Raw genomic sequence first — 21,909 nt, forward strand, 5'->3', positions numbered from 1 at the left:
GGGACTACAGGTGTGCACCACATTTGGCTAATTTTTTATTTTTTGTAGAGACGGGGTCTTGCTATGTTGCCCAGGCTGGTCTCAAACTCCTGGCCTTAGGTGATTCTCCCACCTTGGCTTCACAAAATGCTGGGATTATAAGCATGAGCTACCACATCTGGCCTAATGTTGTAATTTTTAAAAAGGAATAGAGTCAGTGTATTATTTAATATTAATAAAAATTTAAAAATCCAAATTTAAAAAAAGAGTTGTCATATTTATAAAATAAATTTGTGGCTGGGTATATGGCTTGCACCTGTAATCCTACACTTTGGGAGGCCGAGGTGAGAAGATCACTTGAGCCCAGGAGTTCAAACCCAGTATGGACAACATAGGACATAGTCTGGATTCATCTCTGCAAAAAATTTAAAAAAAAAAAAATTTAGCCGGGCACGGTGGCTCAAGCCTGTAATCCCAGCACTTTGGGAGGATGAGACAGGCGGATCACGAGGTCAGGAGATCGAGACCGTCCTGGCTAACCTGGTGAAACCCCGTCTCTACTAAAAAAATACAAAAAACTAGCCGGGTGAGGTGGCAGGCGTCTGTAGTCCCAGCTACTCGGGAGGCTGAGGCAGGAGAATGGCGTAAACCCGGGAGGCAGAGCTTGCAGTGAGCTGAGATCCAGCCACTGCATTCCAGCCTGGGCAACAGAGCGAGACTCTGTCTCAAAAAAAAAAAAAAGGTAGCCGGGTATAGTGGTGCAAGTCTGTAGTACCAGCTACTCTGGAGCGGAGGCGGGAGGATGACTTGAGCTGGAGAAGTTGAAGCTATGATCATGCCACTGCATGATACAAACAAGAAGCAGAGATCATGAGCTATGTGAGCTATGATCATGCCACTGCAGTCCAGCCTGGGTGATAGGGTAAGACTCTTGTCTTAAAAAATAAAAAAAAAATAAAAATAAATCTTGTCTGGATTCACAATTAGATCTACAAAAACAAATTTTTTTGAAGAGGGTAGTTATGATAAATGGAGAGTTTAGTTTTGTCAGGGAAAATAATGTCAAGCCTTGCCCTGCCACTCCTTCACTTCTTCAATAATTCCTGACTCATTAGTTTCAAAACCATTAATACTGTTTGGCATGATTGAAAAATGCTGGAACCATTCCAGTTCTCAGAAATTCAGGCAGCCAAACTGGTTTTTCATTTTTTATTTTCCTCCAGGAATATGGTGCTGATTATCACCTTCCAGTCACTCTTAAAAGAAACAATGATTAGAGTCAAACAATTCAATGAATACATACTGAATGCTTAAGTATTTTAAAAACATCAAGAACCACTTGGAGTTATAAAAACAGATACTCCATAAGGAGATTAAATAATTAAGCCATATAATTGTGTTTTCATTTTTTTCTTTTCTTTTTTTTTTTTTTTCTGAGATGGAATCTCGCTCTGTCACCCAGGCTGGAGTACAACGGCACAATCTCGGCTCACTGCAACCTCTGCCTCCTGGGTTCAGGCGATTCTCATGCCTCAGCCTCCTGAGTAGCTGGGACTACAGGCATACACCTCCATGACCAGCTAATTTTTGTATTTTTAGTAGAGACAGGGTTTCATTACGTTGGCCAGGCTGGTCTTGAACTCCTGACCTCATGATCTGCCCGCCTCAGCCTCCCAAAGTGTTAGGATTACAGGCATGAGCCACCTCGCCTGGCTGTGTTTTCATTTTTAAAGCGCACCACAATTCACCTGAGATATGGTGGCTAGTACAGACCATTCTCATTGTGATAGCACTGGGAACATTAGATAAAACATCAGGACGGTCAGATGATTGGGCCCTAGTATACCCACTGTGCCTAATAGGCAGCAGCTGTTCATATCACAGGCATGCGGCAAAATTTAAAACATCATTTCACATGCTTTCTCTCTATACTAGTCCTTTATCTAATTGGGGTGGGGTTGGTATTTCTGCAGGCAGCATCCTACGTGTACAGCAACTAGAAACAGGAAAGATATATATGAGAAATAGATAACTCAAGTAATGAGAAAAGCTAATAATAGAATGTCCTGCTGAATCAATTCTTTGGTCTCCTGGTGGCTCCATTTAATGAGTTTTCAACACACTACTCCTGGAATTCTTCAGGAGCTGTCCCAAGCCACATATATCTGCTCTCTTCTATCATGGAACAGTATGAAAAGAAATAGTATGCTTTATATTGCTAGGTAGGTAGTTTTATTACACTGTTACATAGAGCTCTTTCCACGAAAAGTGTTTTTAACATGAACTGCCTATTCTGCAAAGAGGAAAAATATGTTGAATTAGGTAAATACCCAATTCAAAAGATGTTACAGTAAAATACATATAAGACTTACAAAAAAAAAAAAAAAAGGACAGAGACACAATTTCTTATCCTCAATTCTCATCTCCAAAAAGCTATGAAAACCAGTTTCTTTATAAAGTTTGGTGACAAAACCTGACCAAACTTGATCTGAGGCTTTTTATGATCTTTAGTTATACTTAGTGGGGATGTTCATAAATCACCACAAAAATAGGAGTATATTTGATAATGAGCTGCTATCCCAGACTTTTTTCAGTAGTTTTGAGTGAAATATTTTATACAGATCCTATTAGTTTTTGAATATCTCAAACATTTTGATGGCAAAACACAACTAGACCTAAATTTTCAAATACAGGATGGCAAAGCAATATTTCCCCAAACTGTTAATGATACAGTGATTCTACTAAATCCAAAGATAGTTCCAATAAATATTTTTGTCCCCTCGTATGTCATGAGGATGAATCTCCGGGAAAAGAAAAAGGGCATGTGAGAACAATGTGCAGGCTGTGTGAAAAGTGACACATGATTTTATAAGTGATGTAGCTGTAAGACACTGTGCAATTACCAGAAGTTATTAATCCACAAAGATAACATATTGTGTTGTTGCTAATAGTTATCTCCCAAAAACTGAAAAGTCCCATTCTTTTCAAGTGCTTAGATACAGTGCTTTAGGACATTCTTATTCAGTAGTTCTAGTGCTTAAAATATTCTGTTTTTTTTTTTGTTTTTTTTTTTGAGATGGAGTCTCACTCTGTTGCCCAGGCTGGAGTACAGTGGTATAAACATGGTTCACTGCAACCTCCACCTCCGGGTTCCAGCAATTCTCCCGCCTCAGCCTCCTGAGTAGCTGGGACTACAGGCACGCACCACCACACCTGACTAATTTTTTGTATTTTTAGTAGAGACGGTATTTCACCATGTTGGCCAGGCTGGTCTCGAACTCCTGACCTCAAGTGATCCACCGCCTCGGCCTTCTAAAGTGCTGGGATTACAAGCAGGAGCCACTGTGCCCGGTCCAGGATATTCTTATTCAGTGCTTCTCAACTTGGTTAAGCATTAGAATCTCCCAGAGAGCTTTGTAAAAATACCCATGCATGGGCCTCATTGTCCAACATTCTGACTGACTTGGTCTAGAAAGGGCCCCTGGCAACAGTGTTTTAAAAACTCCTTACATGATGATTCAATGTACAGTCAGAGCTTTAAAAAGTCTCAATATCCAGACTGTACCTTAGATCAGATAAATCAGAATTTTGCAGTGTGAAACCCAGACATCAGTACTTTTTTAAAAACATGCCCTGGTGGCTGGGCACAGTGGCTCACATCTGTAATAGCTCTTTGGGAGGCTGAGGTGGGCAGATCACTTGAGGTCAGGAGTTCGAGACCAGCCTGGCCAACATGGTGTAACCCTGTCTCTATTAAAAATATAAAAATTAGCCGGGCATGATGGTGCACGTCTGTGATCCCAGCTACTTGGGTGGCTGAGGCATGAGAATCACGTGAACCCGAGAGGCAGAGGCTACAGTAAGCCGAGATCATGCCACTGTGCTGGAGTCCAGCCTGGGCCACAGTGTGAGACTCTGTCTCAAAAAACAAACAAACAAAAAAAGCAAACATGCCCTGGTGCTTCCAATATATACCCGAAGTTCTAACCCAACTGTTGCAACCCCCTGATCTGACTGGCTTAAAGATTAAGGGTGTGATTGTTTTTTTTTCTTCTGTCCTGAAGTCAGTCAGTTCTAGATCATCACCATAGTAGGGCCACCAATAAAGAATTGTAAGCATTATCCACTCTGCTGGTGGTATATTCATAAATCCTTTCCCATTTTCTTTAAAAAAGCAAAAGGGGCAGGAGGAAAAAGGTACAGAAATCACATGAAAAACATTTTAAAATACTTTTAGTAAAATACTCTGTACCATGTCAAAACTCGTTTGGCACACAGTAAATCATAGTGAAGAACAAAATTGAAAAGCAGAATTTGCTTTAGTTGAGGCTACAGTGTAAGAGAGAATACAACTTAGAAGGTAATAATAGAAAACCATAGCATTTTCCAGCAATTGATATGATAGTAAATTCATAAAGAAATACAATAATTCCCCAATGACTCTTAACTGTTCAGGATGCCAATGCTAAACCAGGCTGCCATACATAATTCAAAGAAAGCTAGAAAATACATTCCACATATTAAATTGAAGATAATTTCTGCTCAGAGAGCAACTGAAACATCTATAGTAAGGTATACATTTTTTAGACATAAGATAAAGTTCTTTTGCTTTTAGTTAAAATAACTTTTTTCATACATTCTAATGGTCATATGAAAAAGATATTTACTTTTTTTCATCACTAACCCTGAGGAAGGAAGAACAAATGTGGAGTAGGCCACAAAACTCACTAGGAACCAATCTCCATACTTTTCCCAATTGTGAATAGCAATTAATGGGAGAAGTTCAGGATACTATACTTATTCAGGCTTCCATACACATCAGCCTGAACTATTTAAAATAGACATAACATTTGGGCAACTAGCACAGTGGCATTTCTCTGCTTCAACTGAGAACTATTTTAAATATCATCACTTTTATTTCCCACACTGGTTTAAACAAACAAAACAAAATAAGACAAAACTTGACACTGATTATGTAAGAACTTTCAGTTCAATATATAGCAGTATGTAGGGACAGTATAGCTTCATTGCTCAAGACTTCCATTCAGCAGAAAAAAATATGCTTAAGTTCTTGGAATTCTTCTCTTTCACTAGAAAGATGCTAGCTGTTACAGGGGAGTTGATGAGAGCAAAATGTGAAATCCCATCACAATGGAATATAGGAGGAGCTGGCATTTCTGCTTTGCCATTACAATTATTCTTCTTAGGATGGAAGTTGGAATTGCAAATTTAGCTGGACTTACCAGTTTCAACCTGTGGAAACGAAATAAAGTTCATCCCCTGGGCCAAAAACCCCAAGCAGCAGTTGGAAGCAAGAGGGCAATAAGAACAGAAGAAAACAGATTCACCGCATTGTTATCAAGAATGGGTTTCCCTGCTATGTGCTTTGCCTCATTTGTTGGGCTGTTGACCACCATGCCAGTGCTTTCATCCAACCCTGGAATGGAAAAAGAAGCAAGTGAGGTAGAACACCCAAACGACTTGATTTTGTTTTTTCTTTTCCTTTTTTTTTAAATTATACTTTAAGTTCTAGAATACATGTACTTGATTTTTAAAAAAGAACAAAATAGACTTTTTTCTCCAAAGGAGACAATCTTTGAAAGGTTCTAAGTGACTTGCTAAATGACTTTAATGGATCATTTATATGATGAGAGATATGGGACCCTTGATTACAAATGGCCCATTTAAATGCTTAGTAATTTTCTGTCAATACCTCTGGAATTGCTTCAGAAGTGGAAGAGAGAACATGAAAAGCAGAGAGGCCATGAAAATGGCAGGTTGGGCCTGCTTCCCAGTGGTTCCCCTCCAAGACTGATCTATGAGGTCCCTGGGAGTAGGGATCATGTCTGTGGCCCCAGTACTGTAAACGCACGGTTGAGCATGGGGCTGGCACAAAGGAGGCACGCGAAGATTTACAAAATCTCCCCTACTGCACGCATTTCTTTTCAACCCACTCAATGCAATCAGAAACTTTCCCAGTTAGAACCTAATTTAGAATAAAACTCACAGTCTTTAAAAAACATGTTTACTGTCTGTGTGTGCGTGTAGAGTTATCGACTCTTTAGTGAGAATTAAGATCAGATTGCTTCGTCCTTAAAATCTAAATGAGACTAACAAAATGGAGAACAAATATTCTGACTGATGGGGAGAGGGGAGGAAGGGCACATAAATTTTCTGAGGCATGAAGAGCGCTGGGAGGACGGTGCTGAGAGAACCCTTCTCTAGCCTTCCAACCTCTTCCTGATGTCAATCAAAGGAGAAACATGGTTGATGAGAGTGAGGAGCAAATACACACCTAGCAGAATATGTGAGTACACTGATGGGATGGGAGAGCCTTAGAAACAAAGCACAGAAAATTTTGAGAAAAACATATTCTACCACTCTACCATATATCTTTTTTTTTTTTTTTTTTTGAGATGGAGTCTTGCTCTGTTGCCCAGGCTAGAGTGCAGTGGCATGATCTCGGCTCACGGCAATCTCCGCCTCCCAGGTTCATGCAATTCTCCTGCCTCAGCCTCTCAAGTAGCTGGGATTACAGACAGGCACCCCCACGCCAGACAATTTTTTTATTTTTAGTAGAGATGGAGTTTCACCATGTGGGCCAGGGTAGTCTCGAACTCCTGACCTCAAGTGATCCAACCCGCTTGGCCTCCCAAAGTGCTGGGATTTAGATGTGAGCCACTACACGCAGCCATCTACCGTATATCTTGATTGAAGCAAAAAACTCAGCGGCAAGAATAGCAAGCATGATACTACAGTAAAAAAGTAGGTGGTATGTATAGTCAGATTACTACAATTATCCCTCAAATGGAATAGGAAAATGAATGGAAGGAATTGTATTAAAACGATATGATCCAAAATCTCTTGCTTTTCTGGATTAGGTAATGGCCCACACAAAAGCGTCTGTTCTCTGCACTATTGTATCTTCCCCACACAGCTGCTAATCATTGCTGTGCAGGACTAATTCGACTAATTCTCTTTCAATTAATTTAATACAAAAGAATAAGAAAACCAAAATTGTGAGGGACTTTGCCCTATCATTTCTAGTCCCTCAACACCCTGTGTCTTTGGATTTGTTTTCATTACTGACATTTTTTCTTTCTTTTCCCTATTTCTTTAACACACCAATAAGTTGCAAGAATGAAGGAATGTTCTTACCAGTATACTGCATTATAGCCCCTAAGTATGAGTCCACAATTGATCCTAGTAATCCAGCTAAACCACCAAATGCAATAATTGGCCACTGGGGGGCAGAAATGTCTAAATCATTCACAAAAATCAGCTGTGTGAGGAAGTATGCAATGCCCACAAAGGTACCACCAAGGAGACTGGAGACAAGGCCCACCACTGTAACTCCTCCATTGGTACCTGAAGAAGAAGAAACATGTAGAAAATCATCTGGTTAATAATCAGCAAACACATAAAGGCAAGGACAGCAAGGTACCTATCTAATCAAGACTAATTTAAAGAAAGCATTCTCTTTAAAGCAATCTAAATACTGTAGCTATTTAGAAAATAGTATTTTCTCCTCAGTAACTCTTGACATTTTAAGTGATGAAGCAGAATGGTTCAATGAAGCCAGATTCCCTGGTTTCAATCTTGGTTCCACTTCTCTCTCTCAATCTCTCTCTCTCTTTTCAGAGACAAGGTTTTGCTCTATCAACCAGGCTAGAGTACAATGGTGTGATCATAGCTTACTGCAGCCTCCAACTCCAGGCTCAAGTGATCCTCCCACCTCAGTCTCTCTATTAACTGGGATGACAGGTGTGATGCCAGGCCCAATTCTGCTACTCTTAAGCCGTGTGACTGTAGTTAATTTATCTAACTTCTTTGTCCTTTAGTTTCTTTATAAGACAGAAATAATAAAAGAACCAATTCATATGATTATTAGGAGTACTAAGTGGCAATCCATGTAGAGCAGTTACAATAGTGCTCTGTAGCAGGTATCTAAAATGTGTTAGCTGTTATAATGATGATGAAGAAGAGAAGAAAAAGGAGGAGAAGGCGATGATGGGGGATAGGATGGGGTAGAAAGAAAAGAAGGGGACGAAGAGGAAGAGAAGCATCAGAAGACAAAAAGAAAAAGCAGTACAGGTTGAGTATTCTCTTTACCCGAATTGCTTCGGACTAGAAGTGTTTTGGATTTCAAATTTTTTCAGAGTTTGGAATATTTGCGTTAATATAGACTTACCAGTTGAACACCCAAATCTGAAAATCGTAAATCTGAAATGTTCCACTGAACATTTCCTGTGAGCATCATGTCAGTGTTCAAAAAGTTTAAGATTTTGGAGCATTTTGGATTTTGGATTTTCAGATTTGCGATGTTCAACCTATGTAGTTGTTGATAATGTTGATAATGGAGAATTGAGATATATGTTAAAGCACTGATACCATAACAGGCCCTCAATAAATATTCCATTGTTCCCTTTCTTTTCCTTCCCTACTGATATGTTTGCAAATCAATCTCTAAGTTCCTGTATTGCTTATCTAGGTCTTGCTAACATTTCCTGCAAATACTATTTATTATTACCAATTTAATAGTCTATAGAAATTTTCCAATTATTAAAGAGACTAAATAAAGTTTTTAAAAGGCTCTAAAATAAGAAATACATTAAATCAAGAGGTTTTTTGGTTTTTTTAAAGAATCTCAAACCAAGACTCACCAACTGTGTCTACCAATGGGTCAAAAAGAAGAAAAGGACTCACCAACTGGAACTTTCTCCCAGGTTGTTATCAGTCTTGGAGGACTTTTACTCAGAACTGTGCCAACTTCTGAAGCCCATGTGTCTCCAGCAGAGCAGGCCAGTGCAGCCAAGAGAGACAAACACATCCAGGAAGCAGAGTACTGCTTGGAAAAATCGACTGGGATTTCCCCAGGGCCATTTTCTATCATGTATAGCAGCGCCAGTTCTGTGGGTACAGCTCCATTACAGAAAACCTGAATCCAATTCCTTTGCCCACCTGGAAACAAACAGATGAAAAGGACAAACAAATGCTTTCTCCTCAGAAGAAAAACCATGCAGTTATAGGTGTTTATGTTTTAAAGTTTATGAAAAGAAAAGCAACGAAAAAATATTTCAAAACAGTAAAAGTGTTATGGTACATTTGCCCAGATTCTATACTGTTATGAACAAATCTGGAAAAATTATGACAGACTCTAGTGCTTCTAAAATTCTGCTGTTATTTCCTATTGTTGTGAAATAAATTATAAACTCAATTTGGCTACTAAAGGAATTCTCATATAAAAAGTGATGCGTTTTGACAGTCTAAACAACATTCTGATTGAAAGCTTATGTTGGCCAGGCGCAGTGGCTCACGCTTGTAATCCCAGCACTTTGGGAGGCCGAGGCGGGCGGATCACGAGGTCAGAAGATTGAGACCGTCCTGGCTAACACGGTGAAACCCCGTCTCTACTAAAAATACAAAAAATTAGCCAGGCATGGTTGCAGGTGCCTGTAGTCCCAGCTACTTGGGAGGCTGAGCCAGGAGAATGGCGTGAACCTGGGAGGCAGAGCTTGCAAGGAGCCAAGATTGCGCCACTGCACTCCAGCCTGGGCGACAGCGAGACTCCGTCTAAAAAAAAAGCTTATGTTATGATGAAATGAAGTTTACTATTTTGAATAATATCAAACATAATCTTACCTTCCTTATATTCTGAATCTAGACGCTTCTTCATTTCTCCCTTCCATTTAGTGAGTTTTGAAGAAGACAAGAAAAACATCAGCAAAGAGGTAAAAAAGCTGAAATTTGCAATGGTTAGGATAAATCCAACCACGAGCCCTGAAAGAAACATATATAAACACAGAATTATATTCAATTCATACATCAATGCCGTGAAAAAAGGATGGATTTTTTCTGTTTTTATGTTATAACCTGAAATGTACATTTCTAACAATTTGCATTTTGCCAATTAAGTTGTTACCAAGCAGTAACCTGAATGCGATTTTGAGTACACATTTTTTACCATATTTTAATCTCATTTCAAGCAATGCCATATGAATGTAAGATATTATTTTAGATAATATTTTTAAAATACCTTTATTTTAAAAAAGTAGAAATAGAGATGGGGTCTCACTATATCACCCAGGCTGATCTCAAACTCCTGGGCTCAAGCAATCTGCCCAGCAATGGCCTCCTAAAGTGCTGGGATTGCAGGAGTGAGCCACTGCACCTGGCCTTCTTTTTCTATAATAACCCTTTCCATTGCTTAGCTCAAAGTTCAGATATCATAACCAATGAGATAGTTATTCATCGACTCTTCCAGAGATGCTCAATTACTGGTATTTAACTTTGGTACCTTTTAATTGAGAGCACAGGAAATAGGGTAACTTGAAATAAAGTATTAACAATAACAAAGTGCTTCAGCTCTGGAGTTGAACAGTCTAGAGTTCAAACTTTGGCTCCTTCACTTACCTCTTCAAGATTAGGATAAGTTACCCAACCTCCTGAAGTCTCAATTTTGCACTGATGAAATGAGAATAATCAGAATTTACTTTGCCAGCTTGCTGTAAAAAGTCAGGGATAATTTTTGCAATATGCTTATTATATTATTCAGGATGTAAGAGGTCCTTAGTAAGTGTTACCTAATGTCATGGATACTAATAACAGCAACAGTTTCAGTGGCAAAAGCTCAACAATAATCATGATAAATATTATAATATTGTTATCCAACCTTTAAGTTTTTTCAATTGATTTTTAAAACATTAGAAAAGTTGTACGCAACTACTGAAGGGGAAAGTCAAAACATATGGAGGTATACAAATTGAAAGTCAAAGTGTCTCCCCTCCTCCTCTTCATGAATATTCACTGTTAACAATTTGTTCCGCCGTCTCTAAACAAACCCAAAGTAGAAGAGCCCTAAACAACCTACACTGAGATGTTACAAATGGCATCTATATCCTTTTTACTTCAACCACCTTAAAATAGCACATGAGGTGATCAATGTTCATGTTGGTGACAGCTTCAGATTGAGGAAATGAACACGACAAGTTTTGAGGGAAGGGTTTCTTTCACGTAGTCCTAAGACAGCTTAGAACTTTTAGCAACTCCCATCTATGTCTACATTTTAGATTAGTAACTGCTATCTCCTGTTCGTATCTTTTCCACCTCTCCATCCTGCAGATCTCTAAATATCATTGATAAGGGGTTCACAGATATGACAATAGGGTACTCCCAAATAATTTGAAGACTTGAGGACTATGGTTGCCTTCTGAGCCTTAAATAGGTAAATTCTGTACCTAACAGATAGCATCAGGGGAGTAAAATGACGCTGTCTACAAATTTCTGACAATGGGAGTAGAGTTATACCCCAAATTCCAACCAGGGTGACCTGGGTAATCTCCAGGAGGCGTAAAAGAGAAAGGCAGGACTGGAATTTCATAGCAATTTAATAAACTCAGGGCTAACCTATTGATTCATACATATTCTATGATAATTTAATTGGCTAGCCCAAAATGTAGAAAATGAAGGCCAAAAAACCAGAGGTTGGCAGACTTCTTGAACCACGTCCAAGGGAGGGGAACCTGTGATTTGTGGACTTGCATAACTGTTTCTCAGACTTTGTACTCACCAGAGCAGCCTTCTAATTATAATCCGACTTCTCAAGTGGCCTGACTACAAGAATAGGGCATGCCTGAACAGTGATGTTTGTGTTCTTCTGCCTGGTAGTTCTTCTATCTGATTAATAAAGTGGCATTCTGGCTCATATAGCAATCCTTTATGACAATGAGCAACATTCAACCAGTTTTCTAGGCTCTAATCAACTCTGGGTACATGACAGAGTGAGGTTTCTACTTCAGAAAGACTGAAACCAGACCCAACGTATAGTGACCAAAAAGAGGTCAGGCCACCCTTGTGAAACCACACAGAGCACCACCACTGGCCTTTCCTGACAACACCCCCTCTTGCTATGCTCTTCCACAAACACTTTACCACAAATCCCCCTCATGTGACCCTCTCCTTATTCTGGCAATGCTTGCTCTCTCTCCAAATGACCAGAGTCCTCCACTTCAGTGTGCAGCTTAGAGACGAAGTGTGACTGAACCCCTGCCCAATCCTCTCAATACTGAGGTATATGTTTCTGTCATGAACGGTTCTAAATACCCAGATCCTGAGGAAGTTCTGTAACTCTTACTTCTCAATCCTAGACACACTAAAGTCATCATGTAGGAAAGTAAAATTCCTTATAACTGCGTGTATTAGTCCGTTGTCATGCTGCTAATAAAGATAAACCTGAAACTGGGTAATTTATAAAGAAAAGAGGTTCAATTGACTCACAGTTCCACATGGCTGGGGAAGCCTCACAATCATGGCTGAAGGCAAATGAGGAGCAAAGTCACATCTTACCTAGCGGCAGGCAAGGGAGTTTATGTAGGGGAACTCCCCTTTACAAAACCATCAGCTCTCATGAGACTTACTCACTATCATGAGAACAGCACGGGAAAGACCTGCTCCCATGATTCAATTACCTCCCACCAGGTCCTTCCCTTGACATGTGGGAATTATGGGAGCTACAATTAAAGATGAGATTTGGGTGGGGACATGGTCAAACTTGTATCACTGTGGACAGCAGTAGTGGAAGGAAAACAGTAATAATAACTAACATCTATAAAATATTTAAATGCCAAGTACTGTGCTAAGCATTTTACATGGATAACACTTCAAGATAATTCATTGCCATAGATACCATTATTCCTTCACATTTTATAGACAGGACAAGTACAACACTGAGAGTTTAAGTGATTTGCAGTCATACTCTAGGATAGTATTCCCAACTACTACGATATATTTTAAATCAGCATTAGATTTTTTTTTTTTATCCTTAAGGAAACAAAAAGTTCCAAACAGTAAGAAAAGCTGGGTGTGGCGGCGTGTGCCTGTAGTCCCAATTACCCAGGAGGCTGAGGCAGGCGGACTGCTTGAGCCCAGGAATTCAAGGCTGCACTAAGCTATGGTTGCGGCACTGCACTACAGCCTGGGTGACAGAGCAAGAGCCTGCCTCTAAAAAAAGGTTTTTTGGGGACAGGGCCTTGCTCTGTCACTCAGGCTCGAGTGCAGCAGCATGATCTTGGCTCACTGCAGCCTCCGCCTTCTGGGTTCAAGCGATTCTCCTGCCTCAGCCTCCCAAGTAACTGGGACTACAGGCACCCGCCACTATGCCTGGCTAATTTTTGTATTTTTAGTAGAGCAAGGTTTCACCATGTTGCCCAGGTTGGTCTCAAACTCCTAGGTTCAAGCGATCTGCCTACCTTGGCCTCCCTAAGTGCTGAGATTACAGGTGTGAGCCACCATACCTGGCCATAACTTCTTTTTTCACAAAAAGGTAGAAAAAAAAAAGAGATAAACATTTCATAGAATGAAATAATTAGGAAAAAAGCAAAGGTTTTTAAAAATCAGACTACATCTATTCCTAATAATCTATTATGTATCTAGCACTATTCAAAGAAACATGGGACACAGAAGCATAAGATACTCTTTGTCCTCAAGGAGTTTACAATCTAGTAGATCTCCTTTACGCTCAAACAGATCAAGTGGCATGTTATACCACCATGATAATTTTTAGAAACATGCATATTATATTTTTGCTACCTGACTTTAGAACTATCAGTTACTACTGAAAGTAAGTTAATGACATGCTTCCATCTACTACTACATCTGATCATTTCCATCTCTAAGGGCTGGCAGCAAATAAATGACTTTATTAGATTTGAATCCTATTCAATAAGAATACTTCATTAAGCACTAAGAAGCCTAGAACCAGAAACTTTCTTAGTGGGAATACTTTATTTAATTTTACTCTGCAAGCATTAGTTTCAATTTTCTGCAGTGCTCATTGTTTTCTGCCCAGAACTGTCTCTTCATCTTTGAAATCTCTCTATATACTTCTCTATTAATGCAGATGATAATAATAATCAGCATATATAATGAGGTAGGAGAGAGGTCAGAGGGGGAGGAGTAATGTGACCAGAGGTATGGAGAAAGAAAGAAATGTTTGTGGCAATGCCAATTTAATAGTCATTCATGTATAAAAATATGGTTGAAAGTACATAATCACTAACAATGAACATTTTTGCACCATTTACAAAGATGTGTTGCCTCACATAATATCTTGTTTGAGCTTCACCAATAAGCCCATAAGGTATTACTATTGGAGGTATTTTAGAAGAGAGAAGAAAGTGAGGCTCCTAGGAGTTATGCAGCTTTCCCAAGTTTGCACTGATAATAGGTGGCAGTGTTAGGTTTCAAATACATATCTTTTAATTCTAATCAACATAGGACAGGAGTAGATGCCCAAGGGCTAGAAGGCAGCCCTTCCAGCAGCAGGAAAGAAACAACAGCAGAGATCATAAATGCCAGAGAAGCAGGACAATATACAGCACAGAAGCCCAAGGAAGACAGAATTTCAAGAAGGACTTGACCTTTCTTTCTATAAGAATAATAAATTCCAAGGCGAGGATATCTGAGAGCTTTTTTTTTTTTTTTTGACACAGGGTCTCACTCTGTTGCCCAAGCTGAGTGCAGTGGCACGATCAGCCTCCTGTGTAGTTGGGACTACAGGTGTGCACCACCATGCCTGGCTAATATTTTGATTTTTTGTTTTTTTTGTAGAGGTGAAGTCTCATCATATTGTCCAGGCTGGTTTCAAACTCCTGGACTCATGTTATCCTTCCGCCTTGGCTTCCCAAAGTGCTGGGATGACAGGTGTGAGCCACCACGACCAGCCCAGAAAGAACTTTTTTTAGCAAAGCATAACTCCATGTTATTATGTTTAAGCAGAGATTGTTCAAGTTATGTTATAAATGAGTTAATACTACCAAAGTGCTAACAGCAGTGCCTGGTACATAGAAAGTGTGATACAAACATTTGTTAAATAGATAAAATATAACCATTCCTAATACTTATTGATTACATGGTAAAATAAAATTCATACAAAAATATCAGTATGTCTAGTTAACTTTAATTCTCAACTACCCCACAAAAGGAAAAGAAATCTCACAATATAACTTAAAAAATATTTCTTAATTATGAAGAGAATTGGCATGATTTTGAAGAACTCTGCCTAATAATAATAGTTACAAGCACTGAATAAATGTTGGCTATGTGTTCAGGCAATGAGGTAAGGACTTTAAATTATCTCATTTAATTCTCTCTATGCCCTAAAAATGAAATAAGGGGGAGATCGAGGCTTTGTTGAGCCCGAAGCTTATATAATTTGGGGTTCCCTCTTTAAGAAAAAGAGTACAAAAGTTTTGACCTTTGCAAAATTGACAAAACCATAGGACCATGAGAGCACACTGCTAGTTTATTTATTCAGTTTTATCTCTCACTTCTTTTCCTATTGTTACTATTTTCTAGTCAAATGAGCCTTATTATTCTTACTCTCAAGCCTCTAAAATATCTGGACTTTTGCACTTGTTATTCTGTCGGCCTGGAACATGATTCTGTCAGCTGTCATTGCTAGCTTCTTTGGATGCCAGCGCAAAATGACCTCCTTACAGAAAAGCACCTGACACCATTTACAGAAGAATGCACCACGTCTTCCAACATATGCACTTAACAATTAATTATCTTTTCATTTTTCTCATAAACGTCATCATTACCTGAACAGTTTTATATATTATCTACCTGCCCTAAAGAATATAAGTTTCATGAGAACTGACACCATGTTCTTTTTGTTTACAGATATATCCCAAGTTTTTAGAACAGTGGTACATACTAGTAAGTGTTCAATAAAAATTTGCTAAAAGATGGGTCAGGCATGGTGGCTTACACCTGTAATCCCAGCACTTTGGGAGGCCCAGGCAGGTGATCAACTTGAGGCCAGGAGTTCGAGACCAGCCTGGTCAACATGGTGAAACCCTGTCTCTAATAAAAATACCAGAAAAAATTAGCTGGGCATGGTGGCACAAGCCTGTAGTCTCAACTACTCGGAGGCTGAGGCATGAGAATCGCTTGAATCCAGGAGGAGGAGGAGGTTGCAGTGAGCCGATCGTGCCACTGCACTCCAGCCTGGGCAACAGAGCAAGACTGTCTCAAAAAAAAAAAAAAAAAAAAAAATTGCTAAAAGAATGAATATATGGCCTGTTCTCAACTCAGTTTTGGAAAATTAATCCAGAATGCTAAGTTTGGACTGCTCTGTTTGAGATTACTAACAGCAACTTCCAAGAGTTTATTCTCTCCAAATGCTCTATTTTACATCTAGGAGGAGTGCTCCAGTGTTCCTGCTGGTAGAAGACTAAAGGAGCAGAAAAGTCAAGGTTCATCTATCCTATTAATTTACTTTGTATCAATCACAAAATTTAATTTGTATGTTACACTAAAAGTGTATGTTAGTTTCTGAAATTTTGACAATAGGAATGCTGAGCAAGATGTAACTTTATCATTGTCTAAAATATATAACACTATGATTTGTAGTCAGTCTCATATATTCAGAATTTAGAAAACATAAATTTAAATTATATAAGCAAGCACTTAGTAGTTACTGTAAACATTCAAAATAAAAACATACCTCCTAGAGCCCCACTGTGATCTAGACTTTTCTTTTTAAGTCCATTAGAGACGATCAGAACAGGAACAACAACAGAAAACAGCCAACGCCATGGAGAAATAGGTCGTAAGTTACCTGAAACATTATAAAGGTGGAGCACAAATTGTGTGAAGTCTGCACAGGTTAGTTTTGGCAGTAAACTTCCATTACTGCTTTTGGACTAAAATACTGTCATAAGTACAAACACCAAGATGAAGTCACCAGAGAAAAATATAGTCATGCATCACTTAAGATAGGGATATGTTCTGAGAAATGCATCCTTAGGTGATTTCATGGTTATGCAAACATCAGACTGTACTTACACACACCTGGATGGTAGAGCCTACTATACACTTAAGCGATATGCTATAGCCTATTGGTCCTAGGCTACAAACCTGTATAGCATATTACTGCACTGAATACTGTAGGCAATTATAACAGAATGTATTTGTGTAAACATAGAAAAAGTAGAGTAAAAATATGGTATTATAATCTTATGGGAACATGTTATATGTGTGGTCCGTCATTGACCGAAACATCACTAGGCAAAGCACGACTGTATTTATGTTGAGACATGCATGCATATTTTCAGAGAAGCAGTCTTACTGGAGAATGGTCAAATAGGCTATGTTCAAGTTTTGAAAACCTTTTACTGCTATTTATGATAATAATGGATATCTAGATATTTAAAATGAATCTCCGGTTCATTTTTTTTCAAGGGGGCATATATTAAATTTCAAGCACTACCCAGAAGGAACTCTTTCTGTAAAAGGGTCTTACTCCTCTCTGCCTTTTAGAGGACACCTGATTCAATGGTTAGAAATTGATTATTCCAGAGGCTGCATCCAGCTCACAGACGTTTGGCTAGCAGAGTGTTTTCAAATAATTTGAGTCAATATTTAAAGATTAGAAGATATCATATAAAAATCCAGATTCTTCGCTTCTGTTTTAAAATTGGGAAGTTCTGGCCAACACGGTAGAATTGACTGAAGGTAAAGAGAGGTCCCCTCCTTTAAACAGGCCGTGGCTTTCCCATTTAAACTGCCCACCACTCCTGAAGGCTCCTAAACGCCAAGACTAAGTAATTTCCTTATGGTAAAGAAAACCGTGAACCACTGCTTGTATCCATGTTTCTATCAAAAATGAGAAAATGGGCCAGGCGCAGTGGCTCACACCTGTAATCCCAGCACTTTGGGAGGCCGAGGCAGGAGGATCCCGAGGTCAGGAGTTTAAGACCAGTCTGGCCAACATAGTGAAACCCTGTCTCTACTACAAATACATAGCTAGGCATGCTGGCAGGCACCTGTAATCACAGCTACTTAGGAGGCTGAGGCAGGAGAATTGTTTGAAACTAGAAGGCAGAGGTAGCAGTGAACTGAGATCGTGCCACTGCACTCCAGCCTGGGCAAAAAGAGCGAAACTCCGTCTCAGAAAAAAAAACGGGGGGAGGGGGGGAATGAAAGACAAAGAGGGCCCAAGCATTCAACAAAAGATGAGAAATATCCTATTTCTGGAAGTGAAAACTATCATCACACGTCTAACACACAAAAACTTGCACAGTTTCATTCATTTGCATTAGGTGACTGGTCCGAGGGATATTTCAGTTTACAAATCCCGATTTATTCTATTTAGTTCAAGTCATAGTAAATACTATGACTGCATGACAGCCATTCACTAACAAGAATCTTCTCTTATACCCCTCCCCTAAAACTCTGATGTCCCACTGTGAATCATTATGAATGAACAGCCCTGAGAGCTTCTGTATCCTGGAGAACCCTTTCCAATTATTCACGTGTTCTCTTTGCAAAAAGCCTACAGTCTGAAATGGCAATCCCTTACGATATAACCATTTAAGAGAGTTCACTTTCTCATTCTCCTTTTCATTTTTTCCCTTGTTGTAAACTGACCAGTATTTTGTTTTCATAGGAGAAGGAAGTTTCTGTAAATGGAGGCTTACGCTCTAAAGCACCTTCAAAACCTTAAAGATCTGAGTCCAGAGTACCTTATATTTAAGCAATGTAGCTTTAGGCTTTAAAAGGAGTCTATTCTTTTGAAGCAGCCAAATGGCAGATAAGTTCTTCAGCTCTCCAAATGTAAATATTAGACCGTCTTTAATTCTTATTATATTTACAGAACATGTGAAACTGATAAACTACATTACTAATTTCTTTTTTTGAGACGTATTCTTGCTCTGTCGCCCAGGCTGGAGTGCAGTGGCTCGATCTCAGTTCACTGCAACCTCCGCCTTCAGGGTTCAAGTGATTCTCCTGCCTCAGCCTCCCGAGTAGCTGGGATTACAGGCGCCTGCCGTGGCGCCTGCCGTAACACCTGGGCCATTTTTCTAGTTTTAGTAGAGCTGGGGTTTCACCATGTTGGCCAGGCTGGTTTCAACTCCTGACCTCAGTTGATCCTCCTGCCTTGGCCTCCCAAAGTGCTGGGATAACAGGCATGAGCCACCGCTCCTGGCCCATTACTAATATTCTTATTCAAAATTAAAAGCATGACTGTAATTGCTTTACAAAGCTATGTTCACCTCACTTATCTTTCACTAAGATAGATGGAATAGTTACTTAACATATAAAGACATTTTGAAACAGGTATAACTAGGCCAGAAGTGGTGGCCTGTATTCCCAGTACTTTGGGAGACCCAGGTGGGAGGGTCACTTGAGCCTAGGGGTTTCAGACCAGACTAGCAACACAGAGGGACTCCCATCTTATAAAAAATAAAAATTAAAAAAAAGAAATAGGTATAACTCGAATTATCACAACAAGCGTTTATTAAAGGCACTGTTTATATTATCTTGTTACTAAGTTAAATCAGGCTATGGAAGTTAAGTAAACACAACCATTCCTAACCATTCAGAGGATACGAGTTTTGGATTTCACAATGGTATGGTTTTAAATTTCACTGACTAGATTACAAACAACTTAGAACATTCATACTTACCATAATAGGTGCTTGCAGTCATTGACATAATCCAGAAAGCTAAGGAAATGCAAATGATCAGGCTCAATATAACTATATTAGTTATCATCTTTATATATCTTTTGCATATATTGTCGTTAAGATCTGTCATGGAAAATAAGGATGTGCGCTCCTGCGGGGCAGAATATTTAGCGTTTCGGAGAGAAAGTCATTTACGAGGTGAGCAAGACACTTGTTCATAGGCAAACATAAATCCCAACATATTCCACCGACCAAACAAGCAAAAAAAATCACAAAAATTCAAACTCCTTCCGGAAATTCCTGCTGGACGGAGAGCTCCAATTCCTATGGGCGAGGTCAACGCCTCAACGCAAAAGCAAAGCGGCACCCGGTAGACGGTGAGGGCCGGCTCCCGCCTGCTCAGCGCCTCACGCCGGAGCCCCAGGGGGAAAAGAGAAAGCCGAGGCAGCCAATCCGCGGTCCCGGCGCTGGCGAGCTCCACCCACCTCCCGTCGCAACCTTCTCACCCGCGGGCGGCGTAGGTCCGCGGCTGCAAAGGGGCAGCTAGGGCAGCCTAACTTGGGCAAGTCTGGGAAGCAAGCCCGACGCGGCTGAACGCAGTCACGTCCGGACAGCTGCGCAAGGCGCCCTAGGGTCCAGGTCCAACTGGCCAAGGCCGAGACCCCAGGAGCAAAGCCCGCGCCTCCGCGCGCCCCTGCCTTTAGCGCCTCCCCCGCTGTGGGCATGCGCCGCAGCTGCTTAGGGGGGACGTCACCTCGCTGAAGTGGGCGGGCACTGCTGGCATCCTGGCCGGCTGCGTTTGCATTGCTTCTCCGAAACCACTTTATAGGTACTAAACAGCATTATTTACTACCTATAATGTGCTAGACTCCTGGCTGCTAGCGAGGTAAAGTTAAACATAGATTCTGTTACTGAGCTCTCGTCATTATTGTCATAACACCACTTAAATTGTGGAAATATCTGTCCTCACACCCCTTATATTTCAAGTGTGTTCATTTAGAAAGCAAAACGTCTTGTTAGCATAAAAATTCTGAATCGTGGCTGATTTCTTTTTTTTTTTTTTTTTGAGACAGCGTCTCTCTCTGTTGCCCAGGCCGGAGTGCAGTGGCACATCTCTGCTCACTGCAACCACCGCCTCCCAGGTTCTAAGCGATTCCCCTGCTCCAGCCTCTGGAGTAGCTAGGATTAAAGGCGCCACCACCACCCCCGGCTAATTTTTGTATTTTTGGTAGAAACGGGGTTTCGCCATGTTGGCCAGGCTGGTCTCGAACTCCTGACCTCAGGGGATCCACCTACCTCGGCCTCCCCAAGTGCTGGGATTACGGGTTTGAGCTACCGCGCCCGGCTTGATTTCATGTTTTATGTGAAATTAACTTGTTTGCCTGGGTTAACAGTAACTAACTGATAATTACATATTATTTATCAATTTTTTCAGTTAATTGCTGACAGTGTAAGAAGAGGAGCCAAATTCATTTCAGACACAGTATGCAATTGTGTTTTAACCCCCAAGTAGTTACTTAAAAAAAAGCTCACATTATTTTAAATTTCAAAATACATGCCAAGACTGCTTGTCATTTTCTTTGGTAAGGCATCTAATTAAGTAGTTAACTAAGAACCAAATCTGTGAAGTAGGACTAAATAGTAGTGGGCTTCTTGTACTAGATAATATACATATGGTCTTTATGCTGAAATTTATTATGTGCCTACTTTCTTTTTGTCCTAGTCTGTTCTGCATAGGTAAATGTTTGGATTATCTTACCAAGCTGGCCAATATCAATGCTACCAGACTATTGGGTAAAATTATTAATAATAAAAGCTAACGTTTTGTGGTTTGCACAGTGGCATTGTTTTTGTCTCTGCTTAGACAAAATTATGAACTGGTCTGTTTTTTTGTTTTGTTTTGTTTTTGTTTTTGTTTTTGGCCTTGCTTCACCATAGTCACAGAGTGACCCTCTCTGATTAGTTGGTGTTCTATAGGAAAATCATAGCCTAGCTGTGAATGTCAAGCTATCTCCCAACACTGGGGTGTAGCTGTGTCAGGTCAGTCCCTGGATGTCAGGGATGATTTTCTCATGACTGGTAGATCTGGCTAAAAATGCATATTAAATAGTAGTGTCAGTGAACTGACCCTTCAAATGAGTATTTTCCCTTGTATTTTTTTTTTTCAGTGACCTATTATTGATTTTTTCTCCATAAAAGTTATTCTAGCTTAAGACCAAAATAATTTAGAGGAGTTAGTATAATTAAAATACGGTAATTCTTCCTCACATGCAATAGGCAGTTTCAGTTACCAAGGGTTAAACATGATCTTGAGGCAGGAGAATAGGGTCTGGAGGCAGGGAACCTAAGGCGGATTCATGCCGACTTCCTAGAGCTAAATCAAAAGGAAAACCCCAACTTTCCACACCTAAGTAACAAAAGCACCCGAAGCTACTCCCTTTGCAACCACCCTCCCTTT

The 21,909-nt window shown here is 39.9% G+C and overlaps 1 protein-coding gene across 1 annotated transcript; it reads right to left on the reverse strand.

The window, feature by feature from the left end:
• Positions 1 to 4,194: 4,194 nt before the first annotated feature.
• TMEM19 (transmembrane protein 19) lies at positions 4,195 to 20,156 on the reverse strand. Its single transcript, XM_011978508.1, has 7 exons — positions 19,937 to 20,156; positions 19,452 to 19,602; positions 16,487 to 16,600; positions 9,622 to 9,759; positions 8,686 to 8,940; positions 7,138 to 7,347; positions 4,195 to 5,416 (listed from the first exon to the last, which is right to left on the reverse strand). Exons 2-7 carry the CDS (start codon positions 19,579 to 19,581, stop codon positions 5,253 to 5,255), a joined length of 1,011 nt encoding a protein of 336 aa, XP_011833898.1. The 5' UTR covers positions 19,582 to 19,602; positions 19,937 to 20,156; the 3' UTR covers positions 4,195 to 5,252.
• Positions 20,157 to 21,909: the final 1,753 nt, after the last annotated feature.

This window comes from Mandrillus leucophaeus, unplaced genomic scaffold (assembly GCF_000951045.1).
Source record: "Mandrillus leucophaeus isolate KB7577 unplaced genomic scaffold, Mleu.le_1.0 Scaffold196, whole genome shotgun sequence".
NCBI lineage: Eukaryota > Metazoa > Chordata > Mammalia > Primates > Cercopithecidae > Mandrillus > Mandrillus leucophaeus.